The 14159-nt window shown below is 40.2% G+C and overlaps 1 protein-coding gene across 1 annotated transcript; it reads left to right on the forward strand.

Annotated features, from left to right (window-relative positions):
- Positions 1 to 1004: 1004 nt before the first annotated feature.
- Positions 1005 to 12852, forward strand: LOC141765845 (myosin heavy chain, fast skeletal muscle-like). Its single transcript, XM_074632095.1, has 39 exons — positions 1005 to 1226; positions 1302 to 1445; positions 1542 to 1698; positions 1790 to 1817; positions 1906 to 2005; positions 2111 to 2203; positions 2292 to 2355; positions 2437 to 2535; positions 2628 to 2731; positions 2843 to 2981; positions 3094 to 3212; positions 3500 to 3649; positions 3749 to 3919; positions 4008 to 4308; positions 4442 to 4506; positions 4587 to 4674; positions 4787 to 4904; positions 4988 to 5111; positions 6276 to 6412; positions 6503 to 6758; positions 6843 to 7085; positions 7171 to 7347; positions 7429 to 7574; positions 7665 to 7755; positions 7855 to 8244; positions 8356 to 8482; positions 8572 to 8690; positions 8776 to 8972; positions 9273 to 9456; positions 9564 to 9729; positions 9844 to 9968; positions 10076 to 10384; positions 10478 to 10681; positions 10787 to 10912; positions 11001 to 11171; positions 11264 to 11368; positions 11479 to 11574; positions 11696 to 11827; positions 12751 to 12852. The coding sequence occupies exons 1-39, from the start codon at positions 1020 to 1022 to the stop codon at positions 12769 to 12771; spliced, it is 5793 nt and encodes a 1930-aa protein (XP_074488196.1). The 5' UTR covers positions 1005 to 1019; the 3' UTR covers positions 12772 to 12852.
- Positions 12853 to 14159: the final 1307 nt, after the last annotated feature.

Consider the following 14159-nt stretch of genomic DNA (forward strand, 5'->3'; position numbering starts at 1 on the left):
ATGCTGATTCAAAACTGAAAGACTTTATCATGCTTACTAGTAAAAAAAAAAATTATTACTTTAGTCATTCATGACATACTTATATTATTTTGTTTAAATTGTACGATCACAATAAGGTTCTGTAAATTAAAAATTATTACACAACTTATACTTTAAAAACAATTACTTTTAAAAAATAAACATGTATTACAATTTAAAAAGTTTAGGAAAATAGAACACTGATGTATTTTTAAATTAGTATACCTTATATAAATGTTGTTCAAGAGCCTTAAATAAACTTTAAATTGAAGTAATGACTAAGCAAAAATGCAGACCTGGCAATAATAACTGAAACCTGAAACATCAGCTGATACAATTTCAACTTACGTTTTCTTCCTGACTGCCAGCCCCACCACATTTGGTGTGTATACCATAATTAACTTCTACTGTGTCATCAAAACCTGATTCAATATAAAGGCTACTTGAGAACACAACCGTGTGTGCCACTGAAGACCTGAGTTCCTCCTTGTGGTAAGACTTTATGCTCTTAATCTTGAGACCATTTTAATTTGTTCTTCATTAAAGAAATAAGTTATGTTAATAGAATCATTTGTTGAGTAAAACTTGTTTTACACCTACTTAATAACAATAAAACCTGTTTTGAACAGGATTGGTGAATACTGTTGACATAGAGGTGGTCAGGTAAGGACAACTTTCAAATGTTTAATTTTTCTTTACAAGCGTTTACTACTTATGTAAAATTTGTCTCATTCATTGCATGTCTAGAGTTATTCATCCAAACATTTTGACAAAACACAACAATATGTTAGTATTTATTCTCAGTAAAATCTAAGTCTGAAAAGGACTTTGAGTAAAGTTGAAGCCCACCTGTACAGTAACGATACACAGACATGGATTCAGTATGGATATGTTTACTATTCAGCAGAATTTAGAGAATGCTGTTTAATTACATGCCCTTAAAACATTGGTATAATGTTGGCAGTTCCTTTAAAATTATTTAACAGACATCAGCCGGCACCATGAGTACGGACGCGGAGATGGCCCAATACGGCAAAGCCTCCATTTACCTTCGTAAACCAGAGAGGGAGAGGATTGAGGCTCAAACTGCCCCATTTGATGCCAAGAGTGCCTGCTACGTGGCCGATGTCAAGGAGCTGTACTTGAAGGGAACGATCATCAAGAAAGATGGTGACAAAGTCACCGTCAAAGTCCTTGACACTCAGGAGGTTGGTATCGTAAAGTCAGAGTCAACTGGGTTTTCAATATGATCAGTTCTCATTGTGACAAATGTTGTGTTACAGGAAAAGGTAGTTAAAGAAGCTGATGTCTCTCCAATGAACCCTCCAAAGTATGACAAGATTGAGGACATGGCCATGATGACCCATCTCAATGAAGCCTCTGTGCTGTATAACCTCAAAGAGCGTTATGCAGCATGGATGATCTACGTAAGACAATCTGCTTTATGAGAAAAGACAACTATTGAAAATGGCTATACTAGTAGGAAACATAGTTAACGGGTGAATATCTATGATCACTTTCAGACCTACTCTGGGTTGTTCTGTGCCACTGTGAACCCCTACAAGTGGCTCCCAGTGTACGATGCTGAATGTGTAGCTGCCTATAGAGGCAAGAAGCGTATGGAGGCTCCACCCCACATCTTCTCTGTCTCTGACAACGCTTATCAGTTCATGGCGACTGGTAAGTCATGACTATAACAATGTAGAATCTGTCACTATGAGGTTTCTGTTGCAGTAAAACATAGTTAATTCCTTTGTTTTGGATTCAACAGATAGGGAGAACCAGTCTGTCTTGATCACGTAAGTTTGTTACATTTACATTTGTTTAATGTGTTTAGCATAGTCAAATATCTTGATCAAATACTTATATATCTGTGTCCATACCTAGTGGAGAGTCTGGTGCTGGAAAGACTGTGAACACCAAGCGTGTCATCCAGTACTTTGCAACAATCTCAGTTGAGGGGGCCAAGAAGAGGGACACTTCAAAGGTATGTTACTGATGATTACAATTCAAGGATCTTTACCTAAGGAATATTTTTTCCAGAGAAAAATAAAGTCATTAACCAAAAATAAATTCTAAACCTGGATTATAGGGGTCACTGGAGGATCAGATTATTGCAGCCAATCCCCTGCTGGAGTCCTATGGTAACGCCAAAACTGTGAGGAATGACAACTCTTCTCGTTTTGTAAGTATGAAATGATTTCTACAAATGAGAGGTCTTGTTAAAGATTGCCCATGTGGAGGGACATTAAACATCCCTTTGTTCCAAACAGGGTAAATTCATCAGAATCCATTTCGGCGCAACTGGCAAACTGGCTAGTGCTGATATTGAGACATGTAAGTAACAATCCTCAAAGTACATACAAATGACTGGAATTGACAATTGACCGGGCTGTGACTTACGAACAATATTTTTAGATCTGCTGGAGAAGTCTAGAGTGACATTCCAGCTTCCTGCTGAGAGGGGCTACCACATCTTCTATCAGATGATGACCGCCCACATACCGGAGCTGATTGGTAAACAGATTGAGAATTTGCACGTTTAACATACTTATAGTTTTCATATGAAAAAAATGTTATGAACATTTTCACCCTTTTTTGATTTCCAGATTTGGCACTCATCACAACCAACCCCTACGACTTCCCAATGTGCAGCATGGGTCAGATCACTGTGGCCAGCATTGATGACAAAGTTGAGCTGGAAGCCACTGATGTGAGTGATCTTCACTTCAAAATATTTAAATATATTCTGCATTAAATGCAACATCAAAAGTGCATTTTCTACAATGATTATGTTTTGTGTGGACACATCTTTTGTACTCAGAATGCTATTGATATCCTGGGCTTCACTAATGAAGAGAAGATGAGCATCTACAAGAATACTGGTGCTATCCTCCACCATGGTAGCATGAAGTTCAAGCAGAAGCAGCGTGAGGAGCAGGCTGAGCCAGACGGCACAGAGGGTGAGTATTTAATGTCAGCTCAAAGTGAATAGCTTGGGAACAACAGTAAAAAAAAGTTTAATCATACTTGTTTCTGTTCATATCATGATGGAAATCACTGAACTATTTTCAGAGGCTGACAAGGTTGCTTACTTGCTGGGTCTGAACTCGGCTGACATGCTGAAGGCTCTGTGCTATCCCAGAGTGAAAGTCGGAAATGAGTATGTCACCAAGGGACAGACTGTACCTCAGGTAAACATAAATTATCAATATCCAATATTCTACTATTTAGTTAGTTCTACTAAAATAATGTAGTGCAGGATTTATTAGAAACAAAGAAATGCAATGTCAGTGTTCAATTTATTACTATTTTCCATGAGTTTTACACATTGAATGCTAAATGCATAATGCATAATAAGTCAAGGACCATCTTAGATGGATTTTTTGTTTCATTTATCTCACAAATTAAAAATACTAGTAATCCATTATTTTACAAAATGATTGACTGACAATCAAATAACATCCTTGTTTTTATTTAGGTGATGAACTCAGTGCCTGCCCTCGCCAAGTCTATCTATGAGAAGATGTTCTTGTGGATGGTCATCCGTATCAACCAGATGTTGGACACTAAACAGGCGAGGCAGTACTACATCGGTGTCCTGGATATCGCTGGCTTTGAAATCTTTGATGTAAGCTTCATTTCCAACAATTGACCAGCCAATACTTTCTATGACAGAATCATTCTTATTGCCTACAAGAGATTATACTGAGTATTTGTCTCCTCGCAGTTCAACACACTGGAGCAGCTGTGCATCAACTTCACCAATGAGAAACTGCAACAGTTTTTCAACCACACCATGTTTGTCCTGGAGCAAGAGGAGTACAAGAAGGAGGGTATTATCTGGGAGTTCATTGACTTTGGCATGGACTTGGCTGCCTGCATCGAGCTGATTGAAAAGGTAATCACTTCATTTTGTTATTATATATAATTGTTCTTAATTTGACGTAATGTATCACTCAATGACACTTCTTCCCGCTTTTTTCAAGCCCATGGGTATCTTCTCCATCCTTGAAGAGGAGTGCATGTTCCCCAAGGCCACAGACACATCCTTCAAGAACAAGCTGTATGACCAGCATCTTGGCAAAAACAAAGCATTTGAGAAGCCAAAGCCCGCCAAAGGCAAGGCTGAGGCCCACTTCTCCCTGGTGCACTATGCTGGTACCGTGGACTACAATATCGGTGGCTGGCTGGACAAGAACAAGGATCCACTGAATGAGTCTGTCATTCAGCTGTACCAGAAGTCCTCAGTGAAACTGCTGCCTGTTCTGTATCCTCCTGTTGTTGAGGGTATGAAAGTTTCCACAGTAAACTAAAACACATTTTAAGGTTATAGATACTGAATGTTTTCAACAGTAGCATGTGTTCATATAAATGTGATGTGTTGTTCTAAAAAAGCATGTCTACTTAAAATTATCAACAGAGGCTTCCAAGAAGGGAGGCAAGAAGAAGGGTGGTTCTATGCAGACTGTGTCTTCACAGTTTAGGGTAAGCTTCAACATGGCAAACAAGTTTATACACAAACTCAAAATTGTTACATGTCATGATAAAACTTTTTACATCTACAGGAGAACTTGGGCAAGCTGATGACTAACTTGAGGGCCACCCATCCTCACTTTGTGCGCTGCCTGATTCCCAATGAGTCAAAGACTCCAGGTACATAGAGATCATAATCTCGACACTTTGTTGGTATGGTTTACTTAAAATGGGGCTGCTTCAACTGAGACTATTTATTCAAAGAAATTGTTATGAAATGTCTTTTTTACAGGTCTCATGGAGAACTTCCTGGTTATCCATCAGCTCAGGTGTAACGGTGTGCTGGAGGGTATTAGAATCTGCAGAAAAGGTTTCCCCAGCAGAATCATCTATGCTGACTTCAAACAGAGGTATCAATGGACATTTTAATAACATTTTGATGCAGATTATTGAAATAAAATGCTCACACTGACCATTAATTATCTCATTAAAGGTACAAGGTACTGAATGCCAGTGTCATCCCTGACGGACAGTTCATTGACAACAAGAAGGCTTCAGAGAAGCTGCTTGGGTCAATTGATGTTCCTCATGATGAGTACAAATTCGGACACACCAAGGTAAGCACTTGATTTCCTTATTTTACTGAAGAATAATTACCAAGGAGGTTAAGTTGTTCAGTCCAGTGTGTTTGATTGTTTTTCGGTTAACCCTTTGAGACCCACAATAGACCATTTTTTGTCTTTTTTTGGGGGGGTGCGGGGAACAGTGGGTCTTTAGGGGAAGATAGCAGGTCAGCAGTATATGTCACATAGTGGTAAATCATCTGAAAGCTGGGAACCTGAATATAAATTGCAGATGCAGCTCAGCACTGTGTGTCTAGTTGTTCTAGTCATGAATCAGAAATAAACATGAAAATAAATTGTGAAATTTTATCTTAGAAATCTTAGAACTTTGGCATTAGGTGATGTCTGCAAGAATTTCATTTTTTGGCGATTTGATGGCGAGCACTTCTGTTCTGGAAACTGCTCAGAAACCCCCTTATTGTCAATATACCTAGGAAAACCATTAAGACACTGACTGCCCTATGGTCTCTAGTGTCTGGTTTTAAAGTTTCATGAGGCTGTGATTATCCTAGAGGTCACCACAAGTCATTTTAAACAGTAAGGTCAAATTACTAAAAAAAAATGGTCTCACTGTATGAAATGGCTACTATGGGGACTAACATCATCAAACATGAATACAATTGGGCTCATTGGATCCACAAGAGTCTCAGCTTTACATTGATACCCAACTTTATGCAATTCCAAGACTGTTTAGGGACCCCAGTATGCAGAAATATTCAAACACATCATTTTTAGAATAACCGAAAATAACAGATTTATACTGCATTCAACAAACTGCATGGTTTTTTCCCAAAATTGCATAGGATTGTCATAAAGTTAGCATGTCTGTAAAGCTGGTGGGCAGCAGAGTCCTGCCGTGTGTTTGGCAGAGCTAACAGCTCACAGGGCTAATAGAGCTAACAGAGCTTACGGAACTAAACACACAGCAGGACTGAAATTTTCTGTTCAGAGGAAGCATTACACAGTGAACTGCAGTTTAGCTGCAGACAGCCGCAAAATGATAGTGTATTACATATGAGTGAAAAAGGCTTCCGATATGCTTGCGTACTAAACGAAAAATGATCCTTGTTTGTTTGTTTGTTTGTTTGTTTTACAGGGTGTGAAGTATTCGCTATCAGAGTTCATCCTACATTCATTTTTTAATTTTTGTTTGTTCAGGTGTTCTTCAAGGCCGGTCTGCTGGGTACCCTTGAAGAAATGAGGGATGAAAAACTGTCATCTCTGGTCACCATGACTCAGGCTTTGTGCCGTGGTTACGTCATGAGAAAGGAGTTTGTGAAAATGACGGCGACCAGGCATGTTGAAAACAGTACATTTTGACTTGCACAGTCATGGGATGAATAATGAATATTACTTTGCCCCTAACAGCAACTTCTATTACACAGGGATGCCATATATACCATCCAGTACAATATCCGCTCGTTCATGAATGTGAAACACTGGCCATGGATGAAGGTGTACTACAAGATCAAGCCTCTGCTGAAGACTGCTGAAACTGAGAAGGAGCTGGCAAATATGAAGGAGAACTATGATAAGATGAAAACTGACTTGGCTGCTGCCCTGGCAAAGAAGAAGGAACTGGAGGAGAAGATGGTGTCCATTCTGCAGGAGAAGAATGATCTGCAGCTGCAAATCGCATCTGTAAGTACACATCAACAGGCAGTTATGCTTTTTCACGTTTTTCAATGTTAATGTGCTAACATCTATTTTCATAAAATGGACTAGGAAGGAGAGAATCTGTCAGACGCTGAGGAGAGATGTGAGGGACTTATCAAAGGTAAGATCCAGATGGAGGCCAAACTCAAAGAGACAACTGAGAGACTGGAGGATGAAGAGGAAATCAATGCTGAGCTCACTGCCAAGAAGAGAAAGCTGGAGGATGAATGCTCTGAGCTCAAGAAGGATATTGATGACCTGGAGCTTACCTTGGCCAAAGTGGAGAAGGAGAAACATGCCACTGAGAACAAGGTTCGCAATTAATAATCAGTCCATCAGATCAAGTACAATTATAGTGATTACCATTTATTGACACGTACTTTCTTGGTACACTTAGGTGAAGAACCTGACCGAGGAGATGGCCTCTCAGGATGAGAGCGTTGCTAAGCTGACCAAGGAAAAGAAAGCCCTTCAGGAGGCTCATCAGCAGACTCTTGATGACCTGCAGGCTGAGGAAGACAAAGTCAACACTCTGACCAAGGCCAAGACCAAGCTTGAGCAGCAAGTGGATGATGTAAGTTTACAAAGACACTTGGATTGGCAAAGCAAGTTTCTTCTTGAATGTGATAATTAAAAACTCATATTATTTATACAGCTTGAAGGTTCTCTGGAGCAAGAAAAGAAGCTGCGTATGGACCTTGAGAGAGCCAAGAGGAAGCTTGAGGGTGATCTGAAACTGGCCCAGGAATCCGTCATGGATCTTGAAAATGAAAAGCAGCAGTCTGATGAGAAAATTAAAAAGTAATATAGTTTTTTAATTTGTACAACAATCATTCTTTTAAAATTGTGGTCAACTGCATGAACTCTATACTTTATCTATCACTCTCACAGGAAGGACTTTGAAATCAGTCAGTTCCTCAGCAAGATTGAAGATGAGCAGTCAATGGGTGCTCAGCTTCAGAAGAAGATCAAGGAGCTTCAGGTGACATATTGTGTTACACAAAACATTACTGTATACATTTCCTATTTTGTGTATTAAAAGTGAAAGTTTACTTAAAGACATTACATCTACATTCAACAGGCTCGTATTGAGGAACTGGAGGAGGAGATTGAGGCTGAGCGCGCTGCTCGTGCCAAGGTTGAGAAGCAGAGAGCTGACCTCTCCAGGGAACTTGAGGAGATCAGTGAGAGGCTGGAGGAGGCCGGTGGTGCCACTGCTGCTCAGATTGAGATGAACAAGAAGCGGGAGGCTGAGTTCCAGAAGCTCCGTCGTGACCTTGAGGAATCCACTCTGCAGCATGAAGCCACTGCTGCTGCTCTTCGCAAGAAGCAGGCTGACAGCGTTGCTGAGCTGGGAGAGCAGATTGACAACCTCCAGCGTGTTAAGCAGAAGCTTGAGAAGGAAAAGAGTGAATACAAGATGGAGATTGATGACCTCTCCAGCAACATGGAGAACGTTGCTAAAGCAAAGGTACACAATGCATTACATGCTATTTTAATACACAAATTAGAATTGTAAATAAGGTTATTAACATTATAAATAAAATCTGATCACGGTTCTCATTTGTCTTTTCCTCATTAGGGAAATCTTGAAAAGATGTGCCGTACTCTTGAGGACCAATTTAGCGAACTGAAGACCAAGAATGATGAAAATGTCCGTCAAATCAATGATTCAAATGCACAGAAAGCACGTCTCCTGACAGAAAATGGTATCTACAAGTTATCCATGAATGAAATATTTTGTAGGTTATTGAGAGACAAAACATAAACTAATGTATTGAGACATCTTCCACACTAGGTGAGTTCGGCCGTCAAATTGAAGAGAAAGAAGCTCTCGTCTCCCAGCTGACCAGAGGCAAACAGGCTTACACACAGCAGATTGAGGAGCTGAAGAGAACGACTGAAGAGGAGGTTAAGGTAAGAAACCACAACTAAGTGTGTATTTGTATTATTTGTTTGGGATGAGGACATTTTGTGAATTCAATAATATTTCTTACACCAGGCCAAGAATGCTCTTGCCCATGGACTGCAATCAGCTCGCCATGACTGTGATCTGCTGAGGGAGCAGTTTGAGGAAGAGCAGGAGGCCAAAGCTGAACTGCAGCGTGGAATGTCCAAGGCCAACAGCGAGGTGGCTCAGTGGAGATCTAAGTATGAAACTGATGCCATCCAGCGCACTGAGGAGCTTGAGGAATCCAAGTGAGTAACATTCAAACAATTAAATGGCCAGTTCAGAAGTGAAGCATTTTAGCATAACTCAACTGACAACTGCATTGTTTTTGTCAATACTTGCATTTAAACAATGGTATCCAATCATTTTAAATGTGTTCAGTGTATTATTTTGGGGCATACATTTTAGAATATAGCATCTTTCATATGTTCATTTAGGTTCTAAAAAAGATGTAATTATTTGTATTTAATATATGCAAACATATCTGGAATAAGTATTTGTAACTTTAACAATTTGACTGAGAGACAAATCTTACCTTTTCCAAACAGGAAAAAGCTGGCCCAGCGCCTTCAGGAGGCTGAGGAACAGATTGAGGCAGTGAATTCCAAGTGTGCTTCTCTTGAGAAAACCAAACAGAGGCTCCAGAGTGAGGTGGAGGACCTCATGATTGATGTGGAGAGGGCCAATGGTCTGGCTGCCAACCTGGACAAGAAGCAGAGGAACTTTGACAAGGTAGCATTGTTTACTTTGTGTGGCCAGGCCATACAAACAATGACATAGATATATTTATTTGTCTTGATGTTGCTAACCAACTAAACTCTATTAACTGTGACATTAAGGTGTTGGCAGAGTGGAAACAGAAGTACGAGGAGGGTCAGGCAGAGCTTGAGGGAGCACAGAAGGAGGCTCGTTCTCTCAGCACTGAGCTGTTCAAGATGAAGAACTCTTATGAGGAAACTCTGGATCACCTGGAGACCATGAAGCGTGAAAACAAGAACCTGCAACGTGAGTTTTATATTATGTAACCGAATATTGTATTAGACGCATGTGTGTAGATTTAAGTGTTTCTATTTTACATTTTAAGGCTTAACGATATAAAACACATGTATCTCTCTGCAGAGGAGATCTCTGATCTGACTGAACAAATTGGCGAGACTGGCAAGAGTATCCATGAGCTGGAGAAGACCAAGAAGCAGGTGGAGACGGAGAAGTCTGAGATCCAGACAGCTCTTGAAGAGGCTGAGGTAAAAAAATTCTAGGGAGATCTTATGAAAAAAAAAAAAATCATGGACAAATGTACAATAAAAGGTTTGAAGGCATAAATGAATATTTCATTCTTTGACATCATCAGGGAACTCTGGAACACGAAGAGTCTAAGATCCTGCGTGTCCAACTGGAGCTCAACCAGATTAAGGGTGAGGTGGACAGGAAGCTGGCAGAGAAAGATGAGGAGATGGAGCAGATCAAGAGGAACAGCCAGAGGGTGATTGACGCCATGCAGAGCAATCTGGATTCTGAGGTCAGGAGCAGGAACGATGCCCTGAGAATCAAGAAGAAGATGGAGGGAGACCTGAATGAGATGGAGATTCAGCTGAGCCACGCCAATCGCCAGGCAGCTGAGTCCCAGAAGCAGCTGAGGAATGTGCAAGCACAGCTGAAGGTATTGTAAGACACACAGTTGTTGCACAGACTATGGTCAGTGCAGGTACATTCTGGCACTCATGTGAATATTTTCCTGGAATTTTTTCACTAGGATGCACAACTGCATCTTGATGATGCTGTCAGAGCCCAGGAAGACTTCAAGGAACAAGCTGCTATGGTGGATCGCAGGAACGGTCTCATGTTGGCTGAAATTGAGGAACTTAGAGCTGCTCTGGAACAGACAGAGAGAAGCCGCAAGATCGCTGAGCAGGAGCTTGTGGACGCCAGTGAGCGTGTTGGACTTCTGCACTCTCAGGTGAACAAACCCAATCATTTCTTCAATAATTAAAAAATCAAATGAGATTCTAAATAACGTGAGGCACATGATAAATTAAATGACTAAATCTTTTTCAACTTTTAGAACACAAGCCTTCTGAACACCAAGAAGAAGCTTGAGTCTGACCTGGTCCAGGTCCAGGGTGAAGTGGATGACACTGTTCAGGAAGCAAGAAATGCAGAGGAGAAGGCCAAGAAGGCCATCACTGATGTAGGTTTAAATTAAATTTGGTCTTACTTCCACTCCAATGTGTTTTTTCAAGATATTTCTCATTAGTATTTTATGCTGTCTCCTTTAGGCTGCTATGATGGCTGAGGAGCTGAAGAAGGAGCAGGATACTAGCTCTCACCTGGAGAGGATGAAGAAGAACCTGGAGGTCGCTGTAAAGGACCTACAGCACCGCCTGGATGAGGCTGAGAACCTGGCCATGAAGGGTGGCAAGAAGCAGCTCCAAAAACTTGAGTCTAGGGTAAGAAAGTTATGTTAAGATTTGCGCAGTCAAACAAATGTAGGAAAATATATGGATTCTAAATATTCTATGAATATTCTGTTTTTTCAAAGGTGCGTGAGCTGGAGGCAGAGGTTGAAGCTGAGCAGAGACGTGGAGCTGATGCTGTCAAGGGTGTCCGCAAATATGAGAGGAGGGTGAAGGAGCTCACCTATCAGGTACAGTCACTTTTAAAGTTAACATACAAATCAACTTATGTTGATTTAACTTATTACTAAAAAGATGTCAAGATGTACTTTATATTTTACTTTAAAATAAACTTCCACAGACTGAAGAGGACAAGAAAAACGTTACCAGGCTGCAGGATCTGGTTGACAAGTTGCAGCTCAAGGTGAAGGCCTACAAGAGGCAGTCTGAGGAGGCGGTAAGGAAAACTTATTTCTTTTCATCACTGAAAACTTGATAATGTGGCAGATTTATTTCACACAAAGCAGACCTTTTGTCTTTTAGGACATTAACAAATGTCAATCTCTGTGTTTTTTCAGGAGGAGCAGGCCAACACTCATCTGTCCAAGTGCAGGAAGGTCCAGCATGAGCTGGAGGAGGCCGAGGAGCGTGCTGACATTGCAGAGTCACAGGTCAACAAGCTGAGAGCCAAGAGCCGTGACTCTGGCAAGGTAAATATATACACAATTTCGCTTAATGAAAATTAAATCAAACAAAATTCCTCCTACTCTAACTTATGTCACACAATGCTTTAGTTATGGCTGAAAAAAATGACCATTATAGCCTTAAAAGGACTATACTTGCAGGACTTTGTAACTTCTTACACGTATAAATCAACCGGGTTAGTGTCCCATGCGCGCTCGCATATTGCTCGCATATTGCTCGCATATTGGCCGCGGTCGTAGTACGCAGGGGAGACTGTAGCTTTGGTCTCCAGGGCCGGAGTCTCTGCTGTACTCTGCTCCTCTGCTCCTCTGCCTGCCTGCTTGCCTTCACTCAGCTCGCTCCACCTCACATTCATGCGCGCATACTACACACTGCAGAAGACTTCATAGCTCTGAGAATATCTAGTGAATGTACAGTGGACGTTTGTGCAGAAATAAATGCTGAAGCTCCTCCAGACCAACAGAGGTTTTCCGTGTCTTGTGAAATGACGGGGCTCCGCAGCGACAAACGTTATCGTCTCCGACCGGGTGCCGGTGTCTCCCTCCCACCGCGGTCGGGAGGCTGAAGCAGAAAAAGCCAACACTAGGATCAGCAGTGATTCATGGAGAGACCTTCGTCTGGTTAGCTAACATTACTGCCAAGCAGGTGAAATATAGAGTGATATTGTGGTTTTAGCTGACGTGTGTCGCCTCACTGTTTTGACCGATGCTCGTTCATGTCTTTTTAGAGCGAGCAAGCGAGAGCCCGACTCTGACTTTCGTTGACTTAGCGGCCACAGGTGTCGCTGTTAACAAGCATTTCTCATTCTTACAAACAGGCCCTTTAAGCTTCATAAAATTAACGATAGACAAAAGCTTTAGAGAGTATGATGTGTATGCAGGCACATATTGTATGCACTGTATGTATTAATTGTTTTATGTTTTTACAGGGAAAAGAGGCAGCTGAGTAAAGCACTTCATCTGATGGGCTGTTTCTAATCATACAATATGATGTGAAATATACCAAAATAAAACTAATTTTTGATCCTAAATTGCATTGTCTGTGTTATTTTGATCCAGTCGTGTCCTCTGAAAGAGAGCAAATTTCAGATTTGGATCATTTGTGACAGCTAAACAAAATTCTATAATCTTTATTGGAATGGCTGGCTATAACATGAAGAATGCTGCATACTTTTTTTTGAGGTACAGGTTTGGGCTGTTTTAAAGACAACAATGACCAACAATATATACCGGATGTAACCATCTGTAACATTTGAGGTCTGGAAAACTAGTAACCATGCCCCCAATGTGCAAATATAAATAGGTCCCAAGCACAGGCAATTGAGATAACAGCCAAGACATTCCAGAGACTTCAATATCAAGAATGTCTGAGAGCACTTAGATACTTCAGGAGGTTGGAGAAACTGTTTGAGGAGAAGGGAAAATGGGTTTCACTATTGTCATTGTAATTCCAAAATTGAAATGCTGCATGGGCATAAATGCATAGGTGGCTTAATTCAAGATAAATTCTTGCTTAAAATATTTCTTCGGAGGCTAACACTTTTGAATGAGACAGTTAAATGAATTCTGGCATCCCAGCACAGCTTGAGGGTTTACTTTTGGCCATAATCAAAATGCATCCAGCTAGAAAAGTCCAAAAGTGACCAAAAGTGTCAGAAAAGGGAGTTTTATGTGTTCAATAGGAAAGCATATATCAACTGTTCAGAGAATATTCAACCTCCACATTGAGATCACTGTTCTTCTATCAGATAAAGAGGAGTAGCCTAGATAGGGGATTAACTGATACTATTTCAAGGATCTTTGTTATTTTAATTGTTTATTTTTTTTCGTAATAGTTTCTTTACATTACTTATTCTTGCTGTGGATGTTTAGTGCTATGGTCACTGGTCACAATACTATGCTCATGCTGAATCAAAACTGAAAGACTCAATCACGCTTAGTAGTAAAATTAAAAATATTACTTTAGTCATTCATGACATACTTATATTATTTTGTTTAAATTGTATGATCACAATAAGGTTCTGTAAATTAAAAATGATTATACAGTTGTACTTTTAAAAACAATTACTTTTAAAAAAAAAAATATGTATTATAATTTAAACAGTTTAGGAAAATAGAACACTGATGTATTTTTAAATTAGTATACCTTATATAAATGTTGTTCAAGAGCCTTAAATAAACTTAAATTGAAGTAATGATTAAGCAAAAATCAAGACCTGGCCATAATAACTGAAACCTGAAACATCAGTTGATACAATTCCAAAATGTTTTATTCCTGCCAGGCTACCCTACCTCATTTGGTGTGTATACCACATTTAACTTCTACTGTGTCATCAAA

This window comes from Sebastes fasciatus, chromosome 4, assembly GCF_043250625.1.
Source record: "Sebastes fasciatus isolate fSebFas1 chromosome 4, fSebFas1.pri, whole genome shotgun sequence".
In the NCBI taxonomy this organism is placed as follows: domain Eukaryota; kingdom Metazoa; phylum Chordata; class Actinopteri; order Perciformes; family Sebastidae; genus Sebastes; species Sebastes fasciatus.